The sequence below is a fragment of the Myotis myotis genome, unplaced genomic scaffold, assembly GCF_014108235.1.
Source record: "Myotis myotis isolate mMyoMyo1 unplaced genomic scaffold, mMyoMyo1.p scaffold_m19_p_3, whole genome shotgun sequence".
Lineage (NCBI taxonomy): Eukaryota > Metazoa > Chordata > Mammalia > Chiroptera > Vespertilionidae > Myotis > Myotis myotis.
Genome location: NW_023416335.1, coordinates 195,263,657 through 195,289,151, shown reverse-complemented (window position 1 = coordinate 195,289,151; position 25,495 = coordinate 195,263,657). Strand labels below are relative to the sequence as shown.

The window sequence follows — 25,495 nt, the reverse complement described above, 5'->3', positions numbered from 1 at the left end:
AAGACTTTGTAGATGTGAATAAATTAAGAACGTTAAGATGAGGTTATCCTGGATTATTTAGAGTGAAGCTATTAGCTATCATGCAGATCATTCCATCGTCACACTCACTGAGCTATCTTTGCCGATATTTCCGCCCCTTGCAGACATCCCCAAATGCCAACTCTGGACAGGAATTCCTCACTGTAGTCTTTGGAACGTGGAGGTGAACAGCTGTTGGTGGCATTGGTGACCGCAGTGCCCAACTCCTTCCATGTATGCAGCACATCTTGTTTTCTGAATATGTCATCAAGAGCTTGACACCAGCATTTAAAAGCAGCCCTAGAACAGAAACAGAGCATCGAGCATTCCATTCTCCGAGACCTGTATCATTAAATCTTTCCAAAAGGGAAGGTGAATACACTGAAGAAACATTTTAATTAAAACCTATACCAGCCCTAGGTGTTTGGCTCATGGACAGAGCATCAGCCTGTGGACTGAAGGATCCCAGGTTCAATTCTGGTCAAGGGCACATTCCTGGGTTGCAGGCTCAATCCCCAGCCTGCAGGAAGCAGCCAATCAATGATTCTCTCTCATCATTGATATTTCTATATCTCTCTCCCTCTCTCTTCCTCTCTAAAATCAATAAAAATATTTTTAAAAACTATATCATTTGTATATTATATATGCATAACCATTTCTCTTAGGTAGAATTTGATGAATAAATGTAGCAATGTAATATTATTGAAGAACTAGCAATTACAAAAGACAATATTTTTTCACAGTTAAAAAAGTGTTTTTCAAACAAAGGTTTCTCTCGTTCTGTAGACTCCTGAAAAAATCTACCTTTTCTTTCCTGCGAAGACAAGAAGACTTCCAAGTTGATGCAATGCCTGAACTTTAAGACTTCTTTGATTGCTGGCTTGGAGAACATCTGTATTTTAATCAAGTAAAAGGACAAAAATCAGTTCCGGAAAAAGATTTCCTTTCTATTTGCAAGAACACTTTAAACTGTATTATTCCTTAATTGTGTACGGTAGCAAACTGCACACTAGTAGTGCCTTCAAATGTCACATGATATATATACAGAAAGAGAGTAAATGATGTTCTATTTAAAGACTGTGGAGTGGGAGATTGGGTCTAACAATAGGTAAGAAACATGGAGAAACAGAAAAAAAAATCACGCAAGTAGAAAGGCAGAAAAGGCATGCAAGGGAGAAAGGGCTGGGTATATATGAGATGACATGTGTTTTCCTGGGAGGGTGAAGCATGGTTTTCCTGGGAGGGTGAAGAAGAAGTCGTGGTAACATTACAGAGGCATCTGAATGCCTTGTGGGAAAAAATGTGGATGTTATTCTATATTAGAAGAGAAACCTTGAGCAGGGATGTGACAAGATTACAGCATATCAGATTCTTCCTTTTACCCAAATGCACAAAAGCAAATTTTTTTAATATCACCTGAATTTGGGGGGTAGGTGTAGGGGTTGAGGGGTTCTGATGAATGCATGCTTTCAAGAATATGTAGCTAAAATGCCCAACCGACATGGCAATGGTTTCTAATGAGGCTGTACTTCCCCCAGAGGTATTTTGGAAGTCTTAGGAAGGGTTTTGTTAGTCATCACTATGGGGCATCTCCTGGTATTTTGTAGGTGAAGACCAGAGACACTGGATGGCCTGCAAAGCACAGAACCTTCACCCACAGTGACGAAAAAGATGAGAAGCCCATTTGCAATATTATTATTCTAACACCTAACTTCATTCTACACAAAAAAGGGTGTATGTGCATGTTTTCAAAATGCTCTGAATTTGCCAGAAATGCAACCACACAGTGTGGTACTCTGTTTTGTTCAGAACTTTCCCTAGATTTACTTCCTATTTTAGAAAACTGTGTCGCCAAGATAAACACTGCTGACGCCACGTGTCACCAGTACAACAACGAACCACTTAGCATTCGGAGCTGTGACATCCTGGTGGTCCTACACACAGGGTATGAGCATCTGATTGCTTCACTGTGCCTTCCACTGCTTGAGTACTTACATACCAACAATAGCATTTATTGAAAAGTGACTTGAGTTTCACATTGATTTTGGGGGGAAATAATACATGTAGGAAGAATATATTTAATGTAAATTTTACTCCAGAGAGTAGAGGGGGAATTTCAGAATGACTGCTACAAAAAAAAAAAAAAATAGGAGATGTTGGGTCTACAATATGGGTTGAGTATCTACTGCTGAATTTATGAAAGACAAAGAAAGTAAAATCAGCTGGAGCAGAGCACAAGAACTTGACAGTGGCCACATCCTGACCAGAGGATGAGAGATTAAGTTACTAAAGAGGGATGGTCAGAAGGGTGGCCTAAGATCTTGCAATGTGGCAGCCAGGCTGGGGGAAGTGGGCAACGGAAAGAGCTGGAAGCTTCTTGTCTCAACTCTGTTCTGTCACGCACGGTCTGCAAGGTATGACAAATAGATTCTATTTTAGGCTCTTTCACCCCTTCTTTAATTCTATTTTTAAAAATAACATTTAAGCCTAGCCAGTGTGACTCAGTGGTTGAGCATCAACCTGTGAACCAGGAGATCATGGTTCGATTCCCCGTCAGGGCACATGCCCGAGTTGTGGGCTGGATTCCCAGTCAGGGGCGTGTAGGAGGCAGCAATTAAATGATTCTCTCTCATCGTTGATATTTCTATTGCTCTCTCCCTCTCCCTTCCTCTCTGAAATCAATAAAAATATATAATTTCAGGACCAAATGTAATACAGGTAATCATATTGAAAATAAATACACAATGAGTAAATCTTACCAATAGTTTCATAATATGAAGAAATTACGAGTCCGAGCTGTGAATAGGGAAGTTTGCTTTTCTCCACTGAACTGAAAACTCTGAAGTGTTCCTGAGAAAGGTCGGGGGGTGTGGGCATGTGCATCTCTTCTGTCCCCAGGCAAAATTCCACCTTTCCAGCAGCAAATCTGGTGTTTATTCCTTTGTCTCCTAATCATGAAGAAAATGAGTAAGAAATTTAAAATGGAAAAAAGAAGGGAAGTTTATGGTGAAGAAGAAGGTATAGAAATGGAAAGGGAGGAGAGATTTTGTATGTAGCTAAGACTTATTTGCAATTTGGGAACTTAGTTTCCTTAAACTTAGTATCTAGAATCATTTCTAAGAGCACGCATGTATGTGGATTGGCTCTGTGCTCAAGCTATTTCACAGTTTTGCCATAATGTAAATGCTGATATAATGCTTTGCTTCTCTTGGGGATTGGTGGAAGTAAAACCACTGGGGTTCGCCCCTTTTTTAAGAGCTTCCAAGAGTAAGATGTGAGTTTGCCTCTGGGCAGAGACCTCTATGATAAAAGCAACACTTAGGTAGTTCCGCTTAGCTCCTGTATACTCATACCTATGACTTCTTTTATGGAGTCAATCCATCTCATATTTGGTCTCCTCTTTTCCTTCTATATTCTATTTTCCCAGCATAGTGTCTTTTCCAAAGAAGCCTATCTTCTCATGATGTGCTCAAAGTAGAACACTATTTATTTTATTTATTTATTTATTTTTGCCTCCAGCAATGTTTCAGGCTTAATTTACTTTAGGCCCCACTGGTTCATCTTTCAGGCAGTCCAGGGTATCTATAGAGCTCTCCTTCAACACCATATTTCACATGAATATTTGATTCATATGTTAGTATTTCAAAAGAACATTTTGGTACCAGTTATGATTCAGAGTGAGTTGATATAAACCATTCTTAGGAATTTTATTTCCTTTTTTATTACCTTAATCATTGTCAATGTATACCATAATTGAAAGAACTTTAAACATAATACGGAGAGTTAATGTAATGTAATATGAGTCTGTTAACAGTACAACCAAAATCTATGGATATGTATCATAGGTTTTTGCAGAGGGCAGCTGGCTTGGAGAACATCTGATCTTTATTATTTCCTTCCGTCTGCTTACACTGGGCTTTTCTTGTTGCTCTCTTTCTAATTCTTTGAGTTGTAAGGTTAGATAATTTATTACAACTTTTTCTTGTTTTTTGAGGTAGGCCTGTAGAGCTATGAACTTCCCTCTCAAGACTGCTTTCACTGTGTTCCATAGATTTTGGATTGTTGTGTTTTCATTGTCATATGTTGCCATTATGCTTTTTATTTCTTCTTTTATCTCTTTGGTAACACAATCATTGTTTAATAGCATGCTATTTAGCCACCAGGTGTTTGATTTTCTTCCATTGTTTTTATTGTAGTTGATTTCTAATTGTATGCCATTGAAATCTGAGAAGATGCTTGAAATGATTTCTATCTTCTTGAATTTGAAGAGACTTTGCCTGTGTCCCAATATGTGGTCTATCTTTGAAAATTACCCACTTGTACTTGAGAAGAATGTATATTCTGCGGCTTTGGGGTGGGATGTTCTCAATATGTCAATTCCATCTGATCTAGTGAGTCATTTAGGATTGATGTTTCTTTGCTGATTTTTAGTTAGAGGATTTGTCTAGTGGTGCTAGTGGGGTATTAAAGTCCCCTGCTATGACTGTATTGCTGTTGATCTGTTTCTTGCTATCTTCTAAAAGTTTTTTTATGTATTTGGGTGCTCCTGTATTGGGTGTATATATGTTTACCAGAGTTATATCTTCTTGTTGAATTGCTCCCTTTAGTATTATGAAGTGGCCTTTCTTATCTCTTGTTATGGCCTTCACTTTGAGGCCTAATTTGTCAGATATAAGTATTGCTACCCCAGCTTTTTTTTTTTCACTTCCATTCACCTGAAAACATTTTTTCTATCCCTTCATCATCAGTCTGTGTGAGTCCTTTACTCTGAGGTGGGTCTCCTGTAGATACCGATATATGGGTCATGTTTTCTTATCCATTCAGCTACCCTATGTCTTTTGATTGGGGCATTTAATCCATTTACATTTAAAGTTATTATTGATAGGTATTTGTCTGTCACCATTTTTATTCTTTATGCCTGTATTCCTTCTTCCCTTCCTATTTCTTCTTTTCACAGCACACTCTTTAGCATTTCTTGCATTGCTGGTTTAGTGGTAATAAACTCCCTTAGTACTTTTTTGCCTGTGAAGCTCCTGATTTCACCCTCAACTTTGATTGATAGCCTTGCTGGACACAGTATTCTTGGATTCAGACCCTTGCTTTGTATGACTTTGTATATTTCATTCCATTCCCTTCTGGCCTGATGTGTTTCTGTTGAGAAATCAGTTGATAGTCTGATGGCAGATGCCTTGTAGGTAATTTTCTGTCTCTCTCTGGCAGCCTTTAAGATTCTTGCTTTGTCATTGGTGTTTGCCAATTTAATTATAATGTGTCTTGGTGTAGGCTTTTTTGGGTTCATCTTGTTTGGGACTCTGTGAGCTTCTTGGACTTGTGTGAGTTTTTTCTTCCTAATCCCAGGTAAGGCTTCTGTCATTATTTCTTCAAATAGGTTTTCTAATCCTTGCTCAGTTTCCTCTCCTTCTGTTACCCCTATTATGCAGATGTTGTTTCATTTCATGGTGATCCAAAGTTCCCTTAGGCTCTCCTGTTTTTTAATTTATTTTTCCAGTTGCTGCTCTGCTTGGGTATTTTTTCTACCTTCTCTTCTAGCTCATTGACGTAGTCCTCCACTTATTCTAGTCTACTGTTGATGCTTTCTATTGTGTTCTTTATTGCAGCGATGTCATTCTTCATTTCTTCTTCATTTCCTCTTGGTTCTTGCACATGTTGTTGAATTTGTCTTCCATCCTTTTCAGTGTCTTTATCATTGCTCTGAATTCTTTCCCTGACATATTACTTGCCTCTATTTCATTTACTTCCTTTCCAGTGATTCCTCCTTTTCTTTCCTATGAAGACTGTTTCTTTGTCTCCCCATGTTCACTCTTCTCAGGGTGTCTGGTTATGTAGCTCCCTCTCTCTCCTGCGCTGACTCTCTCTAGGCCAGTAATTCTCAACCTTGGTTGCACATTAGAATCACCTGGGAATCTTTTTAAAATCCTGATTTCTGGGCCTCATCCTCCGGAAATTCTGTTTCTTTGTTATGGGGTGGGGCCACAACATTAGTAACAAAGAAACAGAATTTCTGAAGGATGAGGCCCAGAAATCAGGATTTTAAAAACATTCCCAGGTGATCTAATGGTCAGCCAACGTTGAGAACCACTGCTCTAGGCGATCTCTGACCTTTCCATCCACAGATTGCCTCACCAGCTGTGTTTAATTCACCAATTCTGGGTAGATGTTATTTGATTCAGCTGTTCCTTTTATCTGCTCCGTGAGAAGGCACAGAACCCATCCATGTATTTGGTCGCCACCTTGTCTCCCCCTGGACAAACTTTTTAGGCACCCACAGTCAGGGAGGCTGGAGTCTCAATGTTTGTGGGTTTACAGAGGTCCCTGGGTGTTGTGGTTGTAGGGTCCCAGGAGGTGTCCAAGGTCTTCCTGGTTGAAAGTAAGGCTGGGCTTTTGATCACAGCCACTCTCCCCTCTAAAATGGTGCGGTCTCTGCAGCAGAGCTGGCCGCTCAGGGAGAGATGTCAGCAGTAGTAGAGGCTACCTGGCCAGGGGAGCCCGTCCGCCAGTCCACAATAGGCCTGTGGAATAAAACTGTCCCTCACTCACAAATACATTCACTTCATGGATGTCCATGCACTCTCCTTTAGCTCTCTCAATCACACACTACCTTGCAGCCTGCCATCCTGTCAGATGCCATCTTGGATCCATCAATGAGAAATCTTAATGATGCTTATATTAAAACATACTAATTTCTTTGATACTGATAAAGTAATGTTTTGATAAAAAAATTCTAGTTAACTCAGTATGAATCAATTCACCTACTCATGAAAATTAAACAAGACTGTAGCACAATACTTGCATAGAAAATAGTAAAACCATAGATGTACAGAGTCAAAGCATTAACAAATATTGTTTTTGTATCCCCTTTACACAGGGAGTATGGTAGTTTCACAGGAAGCATAAAAGCAGATGAGACAGTGCCTTGGTTGGAATAAAGTGAGAGATGATGTGATCCACTAGGCAGGAAGAAAGTGCAAGGCAGCAGTGAGTGGGCATGGAAGTGGGGGGAGGAGGCACCTGTGGCAGGTAGATCTGCAGGTGGCATCCCCATCTAAGTAATGACTAGGGGATACAGAGCAAGTATTTTTACCTTGTGTCTGTGCAAGAAATAACGAAAGCAACTTTCTGCTGTGTCGGATTGATCTGTTATGATATCTGGACTTTTCCAAAGTCTCTCTAAAACATCTCAACGTATCTGTCACATCCACGGGCACAGAGAGGAGTCCTTTGGCATGGCTGTATTCTGAAAGGAAAAGGAAGAGTAACACTCAGGATGAAATACATCAGCAAGCAAACTAGTAGCAAAAGACTAATTCAGAGAATTTCTTGGTCCCAAATTAAAGCTGCTAAATTCAAAGCCTCCAGGTATGTAGCAGGTATTTCAACATTCAGGTAATTTTTTCTGTATGTTTGAAAGTTTGTTTAAAAAAAACAAACACACCTTAGAAAACTTTTGATTCTTATAAAATGCAAAAAAAAAAAAAAGAAAACACAAAAACTTTAGATCTTGTCAATTTTCCTTATGAAGCCTACAGAAAAGAGAGAAAACAAAAAAGCTTAGAGATGGGCAACTGCTCTCTTAAGAAAAGAAAAGGACACTTTCTAATATAGGAACAGAGGAAAGGAAGATGGGGTCATAATAGAATATGAAACCAACAAACAGTCCTGATAAAAAAGAGTTGCTATAAGGTCTCTGGAGAGGAAATGACCATCCAAGAATTAAGCTGCAAAAAAGATGATCATGAAGCAGACACACACACAAAAAAAACAACAACAACAAAACAAAACAAGAAATAAAGACTTCAAACAGAGTAACAAAGGAATTTGCTTCTTTAACAAGTTGAATAGTCTGAATACTCCCTGCAAAAATCTGAGGTCCTGAGAGTACTGCAACTTTTAGGGAATGCAGCTATAAGAGGTTAAGAGGCAATACCCTTGCCCTCGAGAGTTTACAGGATAGCTGAAGAGATGAAACATCTGACATAGGCATATTAAAATCACACTGGCAGAGTGTCTACTTACATGCTAAAACAAGGGAAACATTGAGGTGAGAGATCAGCATAGAGAGGAAAAGGTGAGCTAGGAAGACTTCATGAGAGAGAAGGTATGCCAACTCTGTCTTAGAAGATGGGGAGGATTTGGTTAGGAAGAAAGAGGCAAGGGGGTTTAGATCCTTAGAATAAGAATAGCTGAAGTTGATTGAGCACTTACACTATATCAGATACTATCTATATATATAAAAGCCTAAGTGACCAGCAGACCAGCTGACCAGTAGCTATGATGTGCAATGACCACCAGGGGGCAGATGCTCTGACCAGTAGCTATGATGCACACTGACCACCAGGGGGCAGATACTCAACACAGGAACTGCTGAGCTGCGGTGAGTTGGCAGCTGCGGTTCTCGGGTGACACACCCAGAACCAGAGAGGAGGGAGCCCAGTTGCGGGGTGTGTCACCCGAAAACTGCCCTCTCACAATCTGGAACCCCTTGGGGGATGTCAGAGAGCTGGTTTCAGCCTGATCCCTGGAGGCCAGGCCAACGGACCCCACCATGCACTGGGCCTCTAGTTCTAAATAATTTACCTCGAAAGTCTCATCAAACCCTAAACACAACTGTAAGAGGTAGGATGAGGAAATAAGGCATAGAAAAGTCTGGTAGCTTCCCTCTAGTCACAGAGCTAGCTGTGCAAGGAGAGGTCTGGCAGCAGCAGTAAGGGTGGTGATTCGGTCACAGTGAGATGCCATGGCCAGTCCTCTTGAATAAAAAAGGGTTTGCCAGGGGCCTGAAGCCCCCACTGAGTGAATGCCCTTCATCCTCTTTACTGGGGAGCTGAGCCAGGGTTTTGAGAAGAACCCTGACAGGAAGAAAGTGATGTTTTAGGAAGAGTCAGCTGACAGTTGTACATCAGCTGACAGCAGACTTTAATAGAAGAAGGTTGGTGGCTGAGAGACTGACAACATTGTGTGATTTGAACTTGACAAAGGCAGTAGCAATGTAAACAAAGGAGGGACACACGGAACTTTCCATTGTTGAAGCAGCAGGAAAAGTGGTTAAATTGGCTATGTGGGGGAAAACGAAAAAGAGGTGGGAATTACCTATTCCCTCTCCTGTCAGGGCCAATGATCTTGCTTCTTACCTCACTTGAAAAAACCTGAAGCAATCTAAAGGGATTTCCCACAAGCCCCCACCAGTATACCCACCCATGCCTATCTATATCTCAACATCATCCCTCCAGCAGTTCTCCTTTCCCCAAATCATTAATTTTCTCTGTGCTGAATATTTCCCAGCAGAAAATTTTGCTGTTTTTTTCCCTGATTTAAAAAAAATTGAAAATGTTATGTTCACTGCAGCATTATTTACAATAGACAAGACAGGGAAACAACTCAAATGTCCATCGACAAATGAATGGAGAAGGGGAATGTGGTGTATATATACAATGACATAAGAAAGAAGGAAATCCTGCCATTTGTGACCACATGGATGGACCTTGAGGGTTTTATGGTAAGTGAAATAAGTCAGACAAAGAAAGGCATATGCTGTATGACCTCACATGTGGAATCTATATAAACCAAACACATAGACAGATAGAATAGACTGGTGATTGCCAGGGGTGGGGTGGGGATGGGCAAAATAGGTGAAGATGGTCAAAAGGTAAGATTTCCAGTTATAAGTTCTGGGGCATGGTGACTATATTTGAACTTATAAAAAGTGAATAATTTAATTTAAAAAAGTAAAAAACCTTTCTCTTGACTCCACTTTCCCCTCAAGATACCATTTTGTTTCTCTGCACCATGTTTACAACAAAACGCGTTAAAAAGTTCTGTATTCATTGTTTCCCATTCACTCTTGAACCCACTTAAATCAGACCTCCCCCTCCCCATCACTCCATCCCAAAGCTCTTCAATGTGGCTAAATGTAATGTTCAATTTTTAGACTTTACCTCACCTCTGACCCTTTACCTTCCTACTCTCCACCATCCCTCTCCCACCAGGCATGCTGATAAGTGCTCCACTGAGCTACCAGGCCTGATCTTCATTTGTGCCCTTTCAGTTTAGACTCTCCTCTAACCTTATAGCACCCAAGAAAAAAATATGCTAGATATCAGTGGTGATGAGAAGATACTTTCTCCTGACTAATTGTGATAATATGGTAATTTTTAGATGATCCTGCATATTATAGGTTTCACACTGAGTTGTGATCATGAAAATCTTGGCATCCAGCTTAGAGATCTTTATAAGACTCTCAGACCTCTTGGAGCAGTATCTTGGCTCACACTTTTAGGCTTATTTAGAAAGTTTTAGAATGGTGATTTTTTTTTTCAGTGAAACTCAGATCATTAGCATGTTTCTAAGCATGGTGGGCCTTATACGTGTCACCATGACATGTTTGCAAGCTGGTACTCCGTCCTGTCCCCATCAGGCTCCCTCAAGTCCCCTCTCGCCTAAGCATGCACGGCCCTGCATGATCCTGAACAAGGTATACTCCCACTCCTCCCACCGCCACCCTTATGCACACCACCCTGAAGATTATAAATTTCTGCTCTGTTTTTCTTGCAAGAATTCATGCACCTGGATTTTATCTGTTTCTCCTTAGAGAGTGAGATCAGGGAAAGAAGCCAGCAGAGGAACAGGAGGAAGCTGGGAGCCCTCACATATTAATATTTTGAGACAGTCAGTTACTTTCTCTAGGCCTTTGTTTCAAACATCTGTCAAAAGTGTGATGAAAAAAAGTGGGGTGAATATTATTTACCTCTGAAAGTTACTTTTTTTACCTGTGTGTGAAGTGTCAGCATAGTGCCTGCCATATAGAGTAAGCATTCAATAGAAGGAGGATCACATTATGACTGTGAGTTTTTAAAATATATATTAACACTTACCAGTACCAGGCTAGGCACTAAGGAGATGAACAAAGCAGACCCGCTCCCTGCTCTTACAGAGCTTACATTCCACAACAGAAATCATAAAGGCATGCAGTGCCAAGAAGACAGGAAGAAGGGGAAGTGACTGCCATCACTAAAATAGGGGTCAGAATAAAATTATCCTCCTGCTACTTTTATCAAATATCTACTCATAAATCATTCTTTTATTTTCTAAACTCTACTGTGCTATTTGATTTTCCTTTTTTCAAGCCCTACTGTACCTTTTCCTTATGGTCTAATTAGGGTTCTGTTTGGTATTTTGTGGCTGCCTACATGAGATTTAAAAGAAAAAAAGCAATAAGGAAATATCAGCTTCAGAGGCCTTATCCTGACATCTGTCTCAGGGAGGTTCCTGTATGAAAATTCCCATGGATAATTCAAGAAGCTATTTCAAAGCCACAGCAGTTTGAAATAGGCGAGAAGAAGAAGATAAGGAGAAGTGGGAGGAGGAAGAAGGGAAGAAAAATGAAGAGAATCATTATGTCTCTCAGTGTACCAGTGTCGACATTAAAACTGAAATGCCAATCGCTCCTGGAATACGGGTCCACAAAGGAAAACTCCCAGGGAGTACACAAAATTTGTGCTGCTTTCTACACATTTGGTCACATCAGTCCAAATGTCCAGAGACCGTAATAAAACACACCTGCCAAAGGCCTGAAAATTCCAACATACCTGAAGACTGAACAACCCTATCAGGAAACTTAACTACCAATAAGGTCAAGACTCAAGAATGAGGCTCCAGACAGAATGCAAACACAGCTCCAATAAGATACATAGCCACAGAGTTCTCTCCCCTATGAAGCTTAACAAGCAGGCAAGTTACTCATCCATACAAATAATAATCAATAAAGCAGGGTATTCTCACTTCTCCAAATCCTACAGAGACCTTCCCAAATTACATATGCATTATTAAACAGTTAGAGGGAGAATGGAATGCTTTTAAATAATGAGAACGCCAAATGTTTCTAGGCACTGGAGCATTACAACATCTGTTCTGGAGAAAGAAATGTATCAAACATTAGTAACAAATGCTATCATGCCAAAAGGAAATATATGATGTTCGAAAGAAGCAATTTGGTGTGGAAAACATCAAGAATATGCTTGGTCTTTCAAAAGACTTGCAAACAAGTTGTGGTGACATATATAAGACCAACCATGATTATAAATATGTTAATGATCTGAGTTGAGTACACTGAAAAAAATTCAGCATCCTAAATATTTGCCAAATAAGCCCAAAAGTGTGGGCCAAAATACTGCTCCAAGAGATCTGAGAGTCTTATAAAGCTATAATCTGAATGCCAAGATTTTCATGATAATAACTCAATGTGAAACCTGTATTTAATATGCAGGATCATCTAAAAATTACCATACTATCATAATTAGTCAGAAGAAAGTATCTGTCTTCCCATGACCACTGATATCTATCATGTATTTTCTTGAGTGATATAAGGTTAGAGTAGAGTCTAACTTGAAAGGGCACAAATGAGGATCAGTGCTCAGTGGAGCACTTATGGGCTAAACAATCAGACCAGGGTTTGAATCACAATTCCAGTACTTACTAGTAACATTTCATTCTCTCATCTGTAATGTAAGCATAAAAATACCTATTACTAAGATTGCAAAAATTAAAGCACTTAGTGGTTGCCAAGTGATAAATATAGTGCCTGCCACTATAATATTCTTTAAGTTTTTATCCATTCAAATATTCCTGCTCTAACCGTTACTCAAACTGGCTTATACCTCCACCACCACTGAAATTCAACCCAAAAGATCCCTGTGGCCGGATTCCACCTGCCTTCCCGCCTGTCCACCACCTTGACTTTCCAAATGAGCTTTAACAACAGATAGGCACAGTGCTTTTCTGACATAATTCTTCTATCACCAATAAGCACCTACTGTCACACGGGTCTAGAATTTTACTAGGTATGTCTTTTCTATCCCTTCTATGGTAGTCATTATTTTGATAACCAGCATTTTTGACACATTTTCTCACATCTGCCAGTCCCTTTTTAGGATGTAGGGGATAATATAAGTCACATTCTGAGTTATGGATTCCAAATTTGGGGATCTCCAGAGTTTTAACAGACAAGATCAAGAAAAGGAGAACACACCTGGGAAGAATCATACTCTTTGACTGGAACTAGTAACATATTATGACCACATGAATCCTTCAACTGTTTATTGAATATGAGGGGATACTTGGATTTATCCTGGACAGTAAAACCTAAACTTTGTGGTCACCAACCTCCTTCTACTGGACCCTCTACACTACTATGCAGCCCTTCCATCTTCCCTTCTCCTGTTTACCTCAAGGGCCAGTCCACTCTTTCACATTCTGAAATCTCCTACCCTATCAGCCGTGGCTATGCTTTCAAACCACTGCTTCATGAAGAAAATCTTCAATACCCACTGAGAATGCCTTCAACTGCTGCTCTTCCCACCTACCAACATTCCCACATGTGAACTTCTTCTCTTCTCCTCCCCTTCTGCCCGGGGTGTTCCACCCTCCTCTCCAAGGCCAGTTCCCCTGCAAACATTTTAATTATGGAAGATCTGTCAAGCAGAATGCAACAGCAAACCTTGCTTTAAAAGAGTTTCAAGGTAAACTGGTACTCACCTGAAAGAATGAGCTTTTGGAGGAAATCTGAGTCGTTTTCTGTGTCTATCAGTTGACTGGGGGGAGAATTAATCTTGAGTTGCTTCCCAATAAAATTTCGGCAGGTTATCTTAAAAAGGAAAGATGGAAAAATATAACTTAGGTATTTATAACCCAAAATTTGGCTTGCTTAAAATGTTCATCTCATTTTTCTTTTGTCAAAAATAAAAAAGAGAGACAAAAGGATGATACAAATAAAAACTCGCAGAGACTTTTGGGGGAAAAAGCAGCCACATAATTTTTCATATTTCTTTAGTACAGCACAGCTGGAAGAGCATTAGGCAAATTATGTAGAACAATTAGAATATAATTTTCAGATAGTCTATAAATTTGCAAGCCTGAATATATCTCCCATTATGTAAGTTGAGACATAGTTAAAATATAGGCTGCTTTTCCAATGGCAGATTTTTCCACCCTACTCATAATTAACACAATTTAAACTTCCCTGATGAAGTTTTTCAGAACTAACTTCCCCTATAGTATTTTAAAAATTTATTTTCTAACAGATACTTGAGTGCTAAAATTATAAAATATCTGAAAGTGAAACATTTTTAAACAGAAGGAAATTATTTTAAAAGGTCCAAGATCCTCTTCTCCCTGTTGCTCCCTTCCCACTCCTTGAGCTAACCTATTGCTCCAAATACAGCCCCCCTTGCATGCTAGTCTGATTAGATGCTGCTGCTTGATTGTCCCCTGTAGGTACTTCTACTATGAGATGTAAATACAGCCTAATGAAATGCAAATTCCTTCCCACAGCCTTATATGGTCCTATTTGACCTAGTCCTTCCTACCTCTCCAGCTTCATTAAACAAAACTTTATTGAACACTTATTATGTACCAAGCTCAAGGACTATACAGGAGAGAACAAAGAAAACAAAAATTCCTGTTCTTATGAAACTTATTCTAGTGGAAGCAGAGAGATAATCAATAAAACAGAGAAGTACATTATAGAGAATATTAAAGAGTTATAAATACTATACAGAGAAATAAAGCAAACAAGCACAAAATTTTTAATAGAGTAATGAAGAAAGTACTCACAGAGAATATGACATTTAACCAAAATGCAAGAGAAAAGGCAAGGGAAAAGTCAATATGGATATTGGGGAGAGGAGGATTCCAAGCAGGGGAACAGCAAAGGCAAAGACCCTGAGGCAGAACTGTCTTAAAGAACAGGGCAACCTGAGGAGGAGTCACAGGAGAGGAGTTACTGGGCGATACATGGGGATAAGTTATGTAGGGCATTAAGGCCATGATAGGATGTTCACTTTAACTCTGAAGCAGATGGCAAGTTGCTTTTGGGTTTAAAATGGGGTAATGACATGGTTGATTTAGGTTTTTAAAAGTTGTTCTATCTACTGCATTGAGAATAGACTGTGGGCTGGAGGCAGAGTTTCAAGGAGGTTGGAAGCAAGACCACTAATTAGGAAGTCATTGCATTGATCAAAGAAAATATAACTGTAGCTTGGATCAGAGCAGGGGTTGTGGAGGTAGCAAGATGTGGTAAGGTTCTGAATAAATTTTGAAGGCAGGGGATTTGGCAACCAATTTGAAGTGCAGTGTGAAAGCAAGAGAAGAATCAGGGGTGTCCCATAGGTGTCTGGCCTGAGCAGCTAGGAGAGTGGTGGTGTTCAGTGGTTGAGCGTCAACCTATGAACCAGGAGGTCACAGTACGATTCCTGGTCAGGGCACATGACCAGGTTGTGGGCTCTATCTTCAGTTGGGGGCATGCAGGAGGCAGCCAATCAATAATTCTCTCTCATCATTGATGTTTCTATCTCTCACTCTCCTTCTCCCTTCCTCTCTGAAATCAATAAAAATATATTTTGAAAATTAAAAAACAACAATGTGGAGGACTTGGCAGAACAGGTTTGTTTGAAATGAGCTAAATGTTAGAAGTGTATTAAATATCTAAGAGACAATGTTGATTGGGCAGTCTGGTATTTTGATGAGTCAATTTGGTTAGGCTAAACCATGAAGGCTAATGAAGGGAAGAATCTATTTTTTAACATACATAAACCTCAATCCAGTTATTTAATCAAACTGTAATCTAGGTGCTATTATGAAAGAATTTGGCAGATACTAATTAAAGTTCCTAATAAATTGACTTTAATTAGGGAGATTATCCTAGGTGGGCCTAACCCAATCAGGTAAGTCCTTGACAGTGCAGGTGGTCTCCAGACTCCAAATTCCAAACGACCTCCAGATCTAAAACTGTTCTGGCCCCAGTGGATTCTCCCTGAGTGACTTCTTATGGATAACAACTTCTGGCCACACCTGTAGGGTCCCTTCCTGCTCTTGATCCTAACTGCCCACCCTACAGATTTTGGACTTGCTTAGTCAGCCCCCATGATCATATAAGCCAAATCCTTGTAATAAATCTAGAGAGATAGATGATAGGTAGGTAGGTAGATGATAGATAGATAGATGGATGGATAGATAGACAGACAGACAGACAGACAGATAGATAGATAGATAGATAGATAGATAGATAGATAGATAGATGGATGGATGGATGGATGGATGGATGGATAGATAGATAGATAGATAGATAGATAGATAGATAGATAGATAGATAGATAGATCGGTCTTACTAGTTATGCCTCTCTTATTGAACCCTGACTGGTATAGGCAATTAGATATGTCAATACAGAATTCAGGAGAAAGGTCTAGAATGGAGATGTAATTTTGATTGTCATTATCATAAAGATGACTAGAGGCCCGATGCACAAAAATTTGTGCACTCGGGGGGAAGGGGGGGCCCCTCAGCCTGGCCTGTGCCCTCTCGCAGTCTGGGACCCCTCGGGAGATAACGCCCTGCTGGCTTAGGCCTGCTCCCGGGTGGCAGAGGGCAGGCCCAATCCCTAGGTGCAGCCCCTGGTCGGGCTCAGAGCAGGGCCGATTGGGGAGTTGGGGCGCCGCCCCTGTCATGCACAGAGCAGGGCCGATCAGGGGGTTGGGGTGCCGCCACTCTCACACTCAGGGCAGGGCCTATGGGGAGGTTATGGCTCTACCCTGTCACACACAGAGCAGGGCCCGTGGGGGGGTGGGGGGGTTGGGGCGCCACACCCTGTCACACACAGAGCCGCAGGGCGATCAGAGGTTGGGGAGTTCCCCCCTATCAGGCACAGAGCAGGGCTGATCAGGAGGTTGGGGCACCTTCCCCTGTCACGAACAGAGCAGGGTGGATAGGGAGGTTGTGGCCCCACCCCCTGTCACACACAGAGCCGCAGGGCGATCAGGGGGTTTGGGCGGTGCCCCCTGTCACGCTGATCCCGGTGCCAGGAGGCCTCTCCGCTCCGCTGATCCTGGTGCCAGGAGGCATATTACCCTTTTACTATATAGGATAGAGGCCTGGTGCATGGGTGGGGCTGGCTGGTTTGCCCTGAAGGATGTTCTGGATCAGGGTGGGGGTCCCCACTGGGGTGCCTGGCCAGCCTGGGTGAGGGGATGATGGCTGTTTGCAGCTGGTCACACACCCTTCAGGGTTGGGGTCCCCACTGGGGTGCCTGGCCAGCCTGTGTGAGGGGCTGAGGACTGTTTGCAGCTGGTCACACACCCTTCAGGGTTGGGGTCCCCACTGGGGTTCCTGGCCAGTCTGGGTGAGGGGCTGAGGGCTGTTTTCAGGCTGGCGGGTGACGGAAGCTCCCAACCGCTCCTTTTTTCTTTTCTTTTTTTAAATTCTGGGCTAGCTTTAGCTCTGAGGCTCCAGCTCTTAGGCCTCCACTGCTGAAAGTAGGTAATCGAAACAATGTATAACTCCAGCTCTGACTCCAGCTCTGAGATCCCAGCTTGCTGAAAGCTGGTTTCTGGGTTTTTTTTTAGCTTCTATATTTGTTAAAATGTTTCAAACTGCAGGCTCAGAGGCCAGCAAGGCAGGCGGGGAACGTTGGAATCCTCCGTCACTGAAGCAAGCAAGCCTCATGTTAGTTTCAAGCTGCCTGGCTGCCGGCCGCCATCTTGGCTTACAGTTAATTTGCATATCTCCCTGATTAGCCAATGGGAAGGGTAGCGGTCGTATGCCAATTACCATGTTTCTTTTTTATTAGATTAGATACTCAGACCCAAAACTGAATTAACTCACCGTGTCAAAGAATGTGCACAGAGAAGACAGAGGACCAAGAATAGAGTCTTGGGACACACTTAACACTAAGATATTGGGGAGAAGGGGAGTAAGCAACAAAGAAGACAGAAGAGGTGCCGGGGTCCAGCCCCAGCGGGCCCAGGGGTCCCGAAAGGTGTGGACAGAGTCGGCGAAGAAGGAAGGACACGGAGACAGTGTTCAGTTGATCAGCAGCCTAGCCAGGATCTCCAGCCAAGTTCTGGTCTGGATCTCCAGAGCAGTTCTGCTCTGGATCTCCAGCGAAGTTCTGGTTAGGATCTCCAGCCAGGTTCTGTGTCCATGTTCTCTTGCTAGGCTCTCCAGGTTCTCCAGCCAGGTTCTGTAGCCACGTTCCCTCGCTAGGTTCTCCAGCCAGGTTCTGTGTCCAGGTTCTCCAGCCAGGTTCAGTCACCAGGTTCTAGTCAGGTTCTCTTGCCAATTTCTGTAGTCAGGTTCAGTCCAGGATCTTTTGCCATGTTCTCTCGCTAGGTTATGAGGCCAGTTTCTGTCCAGGAACTTTTGCCATGTTCTCTCCAGCGAAGTTCTTCTGTCTCTAGAGAACGTTCTGTGTAGGTTCTGTGCCTAGGTTCTGTCTCTCTTGGTTCTGTCTTCCTAGTTCTGTCTCTTGCTGTCTTGTTATATCTGTATTTATACCAGTTGATTCAATCCTATTAATCTCTATTACAAAGGTTAGGGCGTTTCTTATCTCCATTCCAGGGAGTAAAGATTATGTAGCTTAAGCATGATTGTTTGTAGTTAAAGTGATTAATTACCCACCTGGCACTTACTTGAGGGGTTTTATTCCCTCCCTAACTTCAGGGGAAAATCCCTACCTGGGGAAACAATCTTTCTCAGAGAGGAGACCTTGGTTAAAACACATAGTGCCAAGAAGGTGAGCAAACATTTTAAGAACAGTATGCCATATATGCTAGGTCCCTTGAAACAGCAAAGATGGACCGGCTCCCGGCAAAGAGGAACCCGTTTCTCTTGTCTGCAACACTGCAGCCTAGGGCCTTCTTTCTGTCCCATCTCAGGACCTCTGCCCTTCTTCCTTTGGACTGGAATGCTCTTTTTCAATGAATGGCTGGTGCCTTCCCATCAAAGGTTACCAGCTCCAAGAGGCCTTGCTGATCATGCTTACTAAAGTCTCCACCTCCAACCACAGACTATCTCTATTCTATTGACCTAGTTTGTTTCTTCAGAGAACTTCCACTGATTACAAATCTTTTAATACATCAGTTTACATGTTTATTATCTGATCCTCCTGCCACCCCTCCAAAATTAAGCCCCATGAAGCAAGAACTTAGACTGTATTCTCTCTACATAGAATATACAGGAGGAAAGGATATGCAAAGGCCATGGGGAAGCTTTGTGAAAAGAAGAAATGGAGTCCTTGCACAGCAGCTGCAACACATAGGCACACAGACAGGTATAGGGGCAGGCACTGGATGTCAGCACCCACGGATGCCAGAGGCCCATGGGCAGGACTATATGAATGTAATGGCTCTGATACTGGCTCAAACACTGTCCTCACTGTTGCTAATGGATAAATGAGCCCTGATAAGAACTTATTTTAGTTTACCCTGTTATAGAAAATACTGGCACACAGTTGGCTTTCAATAATGTTTGTTGATTTGAATGATAAATGCCTACATGAAACTAATAACATTTATCTAATTCCTAAATCTTTGTTACATGTGTACTAATAAGAAACCACAACTGCATAAATAAGAGAGTCAACCCACCTTCTCATTATATTCGGCCTCATATCTTACACAAGGTTGTTGAGTAATATCTGGGCCCTCGAACTTGGATATTCTCAGAAGGAGCTGGCGCTGTGCATACACCAGGAGTGGTGTCACTTGTTCTGTGTATCTCTCACTAGACAGAGTAAAAATACATTAAAAAGCAAACATTAGTTAAAACATTTTTTTCAGTGAAGTCTATCACTTTTAATTGCCCTTACACCAGTACTTACTGTGAAATTATATTGAACTGAATGGCAAGTGCTACTAGTGTTTCCCATTTTTCTACTTGATACAAAAGTTCCAGAGATTTTAATATAAAATCATGGATCCATTTCAAATCAACCATATTTACATTATCCAAAGGATGCTCAAAAGTAAGGCTAGAACCACCATTATCATTTTTAATATTTCCATAGCAACTTGGAACACTGTATTCTCCTTTTTCTTCAATAATCTGCAGGAAGCACATTAAAAGTGTGATTCCAGGTTTTACTACACATTTTTTGAAAGTTGAATGTGATATATAAAAATACAATATGGAAAAGACTGAACAGAAAAAATTCCGAATATTTTTATTACACAAATGAAACTTCATAACGCTAACTAATGTAATGTAACTTTTGTGACGATGGAAATGTGCTGCTACAGCTGTGTTGCTCTAAAGAGCAGCCACCTAGCACAGGTGGGTACTGAGCTATTGAAGTGTGACTAGTGCAACGATAATTTCAATTTTATTTCATTTTCATTTATTTAGCCTTAAACTTAAATAGCCACATGGGGCCCTGGCCAGTGTGGCTCAGGTGGTTGGAGTGTCATGCCATACACTGAAAGGTCTTGGGGTTCGATTCCTGGTCAAAGCACAAACCCAGGTTTAGGATTCAACCCCTGGTGGGGTAAGTGTGGAAGGCAACTGATGGATGTTTCACTCTCACATCGATATTCCTCTCTCATCCTCTCTCTCTCTCTCTTCCTTCCTTTCTCTCTAAATATAATAATAATGTTAAACAGCCACATATGGCTAGTCATTACTATATTAGCACAGGCTAAAGTCTATACTTCTTGAGCATAGTCACTATCTAAGTTAGGATATTGAACCTAATTTTGAAGGAAAAACAGGTTTTATTATATACAAATAATTAAGTTTCCCTAATACATTGGTTACATTCATCAGTTTGTAGAATAATATATGCAATTCCCTGATGCAAAGGTCAAATCTATTGAGAAGGAAGTCTTCTAGAAGACCTTCTTTTAGCCTACGTAAAGCATTACTGTGTGAGTGTTGTGTTCCAAGCTTTGAGTGTCCAGAGCAGGGGTCCTCAAACTTTTTATACCGGGGGCCAGTTCACTGTCCCTCAGACCGTTGGAGGGCCAGACTATAGCTTTAAAAAAAAACAACTATGAACAAATTCCTCTGCACACTGCACATATCTCATTTTGAAGTAAAAAAACAAATGTTTTCGGCGGGCCGCATGTGGCCTGCGGGCTGTAGTCTGAGGACCCCTGACCCAGGGTATATGTTGAATCTCTGTTATAAAGGTGCATATATTTATGACTACTATGTTTTCCTGGTTAATAGAGCCTCTCCCCACAATGAAATGTCCCTTTTTATCTCTCAAGTGTTTCTTGATTTGAAGACTATTTTATCTAATATTAATATAGCCTCACCAGTTTTTTTATACCTACTGTTTTTATGATATATCTCTTTCTACTGTTTTATTTTTAATCTATCTTTTTCTTTATATTCAGATTCTTATCTTGAGGACAAGTATAGGTGTCTTTCTTTTTAATTCAGTCATATAATCTCTGCCTTTTAATTGGGATGTTCAATCCACATATATTTAAAACTAGAGGCCTGGTGCACGAAATTTGTGCATGGGTAGGGTCCCTAGGCCTGGCCAGTGATCAGGGCTGACCAGGGCCTTCCGGTTGCTGGCCGGGGTCTCTCTTCTCCAGCTGCCAGCTGGGACCTTCCTTTGTTCTGTGTCGCCCCCTGGTGGTCAGCACATCATAGCAAGCAATAGAGCTCCTGGTGTCCCAGTCAAACTCCCACAGGGACACTTTGCATATTAGCCTTTTATATATATGTAGATGGTTACTGACATAATTTATTATTTTTCTTTGTCTTCTTTGTTTTCTATGTGTCCCATATGTTCCTTTTCCTTTTTTCCTGCCTTCCTTAATTAACTATTATTTAGTTTTCCATTTTACTACTTTGGCTTTTAAGCTATATTTCTTTTTTAGTAGTTACTCTAGAGATTATTAAACACATCCTTAACCTATTACCTTCCACTTAGAGTTAATATTGTACCACTTTATAGCTATCTAAAGTGTAAAAACTTAGGACAGTTTAATTTTATTTACCGTCCCAGTCTTTTATGCTATTGTTGCCATATATTTAACATCTGGAAATTACTCCATGACTCAAGGTGTTTATGTGTTCACTAATTTTCATTGTGTTTAAGATATGGCATGTTTGAACATCAATTTTACTTTCTTGCTTTAAAGCCTAATGTGTAAAATTTTAAATGTAAGTTCTACCAGATATGAAGTAACAGAACAGGCATAGAAAAACAGTGAAATAAAGATTAAAAAAACAAACTTTATGATCTCTTTTGGGATCTTTTTCTTTCTTTATCAAAAGATCGCTATGAGGATTAAATGCACTAAGGTCAGTTTATGTAGAAGCTGGGGCTTAGTAGATGTTACTTTCTGTTCCCTTTAAGAAATTAAATTTTCAGAGTAAGATATTTGTAATTAACAGCAACGCAAGATATACAGTGAACCAAATAATAATGAGAAGCAACTGAAATATAGACAAACCAACTAAGAACTGAAGAAAAATATTAATTTCTACTTATCCCAAGCTGCATGGTACAAAAATATTTGTTAATTGAATACAATAAAAATAATTACCCAAACACTCTTACCTCAATAGAATTGGTATTCTGTAGTTCTATTAACATGTCAATAAGTAGTTCTGCTCCAAAATAGAATGGTAATACAGAGATAGAAAGGAAACCATCTCGACTAATAGGAAATACTTTACACAGGTCCACTGCTTGTTTAAGAAGGATCTGTAGCTCCTGAGAATAGTTCCAAAGGGCCCGACAGCAGTTCTGAAGCAGAGTCCAAAAGCCGCCACGGTGAGCAAAAACCTAAGACAAACACAACATTCAGAAGACCCCGAAGTTCCAAAAGTTACACATCTCTGAACAACTTCATCTTTCTGCAATATTGATGTCAATAATAAAAATAACACCATTTGTTCTGTGCCAATTACATGTGCTAGATATTGTGGTAAGACCTTTGTATGTGGTATCTTACCTCCTTCTTACAATAGCTCCTATGAAGTAAGTATGTACTAGTATTCAATTCAATTTACAGATAAGGAAATGGAGCTAAGATCATAAATCTACTAAATGGTGAGCTGAGGTTTGCACTTCGGTGGTCTGACTCCAACACTCCTAGGTGCTGGGAACGTGGCAGTGAGCAAGAAAAGCCAGGTCTGCTCTCATGCTGCCTCAATTTATTAGGGGAGACCAACACTAGGAAAGTAGACAAATAAAAATATAATTTCACAAATAGTAAGTTGTAAAGAAAAATAAAACAGAAATGAACTAGGACCTCGCAAGGGTAAGAGAACATATCCTTTTAGACAGAGTGGTCAGGAGAGAAGTCCTCTCTGAGGAGGTGACTTCCTGAATGTTGAGTTGAACAAATCATGTGAAGGTGGTGATGGGGATGTTGGGTAGGGGAGAGCAGTTGAGGCTGAGGGGACAGCAAGTTAAAAGCATGGAGGTTGAACCAGAGGGCTGAGAAGCAAACAAGTTTACTGGTTTCAAGACCACTGAGGGGAGAGTGGACTCCACAAAAGCAAGGGGAGCTGAGTTCTGAGAGGTGAGCAAGACCCACACCTTGCAGGTCTTGAAGCTGGTGGAAAGGAAAGCAGGATGCAATGTCATGGTCAAGGAGATGATGTGGATTACTTTACATTTTTAAAAAGCCACTCTCCCCACTCCACAGAGAACATGAGAACTTAAGTGTGTTTCTTTCTTGTATAGAAACGGTACATTTTCTCTCACCTCTTGAGAGGATTAAAGTATCTCCCTCCTTACTAAGAGAAAAAGGAAATTAATTTCTTTGTAGCAAATGACTCCAATTTGAGTTTCATAATCTACCATATACTATTTAAGAAGAAAAAGAGAACATTTGAGAAGAAACACAAGTGGCCTGTAGAACCAGAGGCCTGGGGCAGAGGCAGATCTTGCCTGTGGTCTAGAAAGATCTTCCTCTGCTAGAGGAAAGAAAGGGGTCTATGGCGGCCCAGGAAGGATCAAGTTTCCAGAGAGAAAACCCTGTGTCACCAGAGAAACCCATGTCCCAAGTTTAGCAAGAAAGCAGCAGAGGGGTGTAGTATGAATATCCATGAAGACTGTGTAAACAGGAACAAAGGCCACCTCTTCTCCAGGCGAACGGATGGCTGATGGTGAGAGGAGCTCACCCCTCTCCCTGACAACTTGACAATGTGTAAGGCCTCATTACCATGGCAGGCAAACCTCAACAATGACTGAAAGAAAACCCAACAAATTTAGTCTTAAAACTGAAACTAAAATTATACATAGTAAGCAAATAGATACATCTTACGCACCCAAATTTATGGGTTGAGATTTGTGTCTACCACATTAGCAAAAATGAAGGACCACCTTACCATTGCTCTCCTACAATATAAAAAGATTTTCATAAAATGGTCCAATAGACTCAAAGTTGCTGCTCTATCCTTTTCTTTAGCATTAAGAGCTCCCTGAAAGTCAGGGTCATTAACTGTTTGTGTCTTAGAATCAGTTTCATCATTCATTTTGGAATCCATAAATACTGAAAACTCTTCAGCATCTACAGTACAAAAATAAAGGATAACGTTATTTGAAAACAGAGAGTTAAGTTCCAGAAAACACAGTAGGTGGTAAGTATCAAATGAGTAATTCAGATAAGAACAGCTATATAATTTTGGAGAAAGGACAGGATTATCACAAACACAATGAATCAGGGAAGGTTTCTAAAGAAGGAAGCACTTAGATTAGGTCTTAAAAGGTGGCATGATTCAGCTATGAGGGAAAACGATGGAGAAGAATATTCCAGGCAGGGATTATGGCCAAGGTATGTCTTGTGTGTTTTTTTAGGGACCAATGACAGGATTGCACTGTTTCTTAATTTACCCCAAAACTGGCCATTCTCAGGACACATACACTAAAAGGGATTAGGCAGTGCAGCAACCCAGGCCACTCATTCTCCTGTTGGTGTGGTATAAAAACACAGAGGATTTCTCCTGCCGCAAACCTTCTCTTACTAGTAGAACTCTGCATTACATAGTAAGTCTCAATAGCGAAATATTCTATTGCTGACTTCATGGAGCTCTTAGATAGAGAGCTAGTTTTAACAAAACTCGAGAAACTATATATTACAATCTACATACAAAACTCAGATTCTTTCTAGGCTAGGAAATTTACTTCCAAGTACTTCAATATTCATAGTATGACATGCAGGTACTCGTTAAACTTAATCTACACCCTAGAAGAAACTAGAAAGCATGTCAAGTACCTCAAATATGAATCAACTCTCCTGGGGCGGTGAGCCAGCATATGAAGTACCTTTTTCAGCAATAAGTTACATAGTACTTAAAATACCATTATTAGAAATCAACGTAAGAGACTTTGTAACAGCATAAAAAATCTTATAATTTTTTATTTGTGAAGTGAGTGGTATTCAAGAGAGGTGATTGTTCAGGTATAACGTCATCAGTGCCGATGGAGAGCCCTGTTCACTTGCATCTCTCCAACCTCTTAGAGGCCCCTGTCACCCGGCCTGATGACAATATTGGTTGGTTCTGCCATCAGAATAGTATGACAATCATCTTGGAGTAAGCTCTCATGGAAGTTGCTAGTTGGAGATCATAAGGCAAGAGTAGACTGCCTGGAGTTAATACGGTTCGATTGAACAGCTAGCTAAATGACTGTTTTCATGCCTGCCTGCATCACTATGTTTGGTG

At 40.7% G+C, this 25,495-nt stretch overlaps 1 protein-coding gene across 1 annotated transcript in view; it reads right to left on the bottom strand.

The window, feature by feature from the left end:
• The window catches only part of CFAP54 (cilia and flagella associated protein 54), a 252,382-nt gene that overhangs the window by 110,370 nt on the left and 116,517 nt on the right, over positions 1 to 25,495 (bottom strand). Inside the window, exons 35-43 of the mRNA XM_036301177.1 lie at positions 24,161 to 24,342; positions 22,380 to 22,607; positions 19,683 to 19,906; positions 19,450 to 19,585; positions 13,567 to 13,675; positions 7,121 to 7,273; positions 2,778 to 2,966; positions 823 to 910; positions 109 to 318 (exon numbers count right to left, since the gene is read on the bottom strand). Of these exons, the coding sequence (XP_036157070.1) occupies positions 109 to 318; positions 823 to 910; positions 2,778 to 2,966; positions 7,121 to 7,273; positions 13,567 to 13,675; positions 19,450 to 19,585; positions 19,683 to 19,906; positions 22,380 to 22,607; positions 24,161 to 24,342 (1,519 nt within the window). The remainder of the gene's footprint in view (positions 1 to 108; positions 319 to 822; positions 911 to 2,777; positions 2,967 to 7,120; positions 7,274 to 13,566; positions 13,676 to 19,449; positions 19,586 to 19,682; positions 19,907 to 22,379; positions 22,608 to 24,160; positions 24,343 to 25,495) is intronic.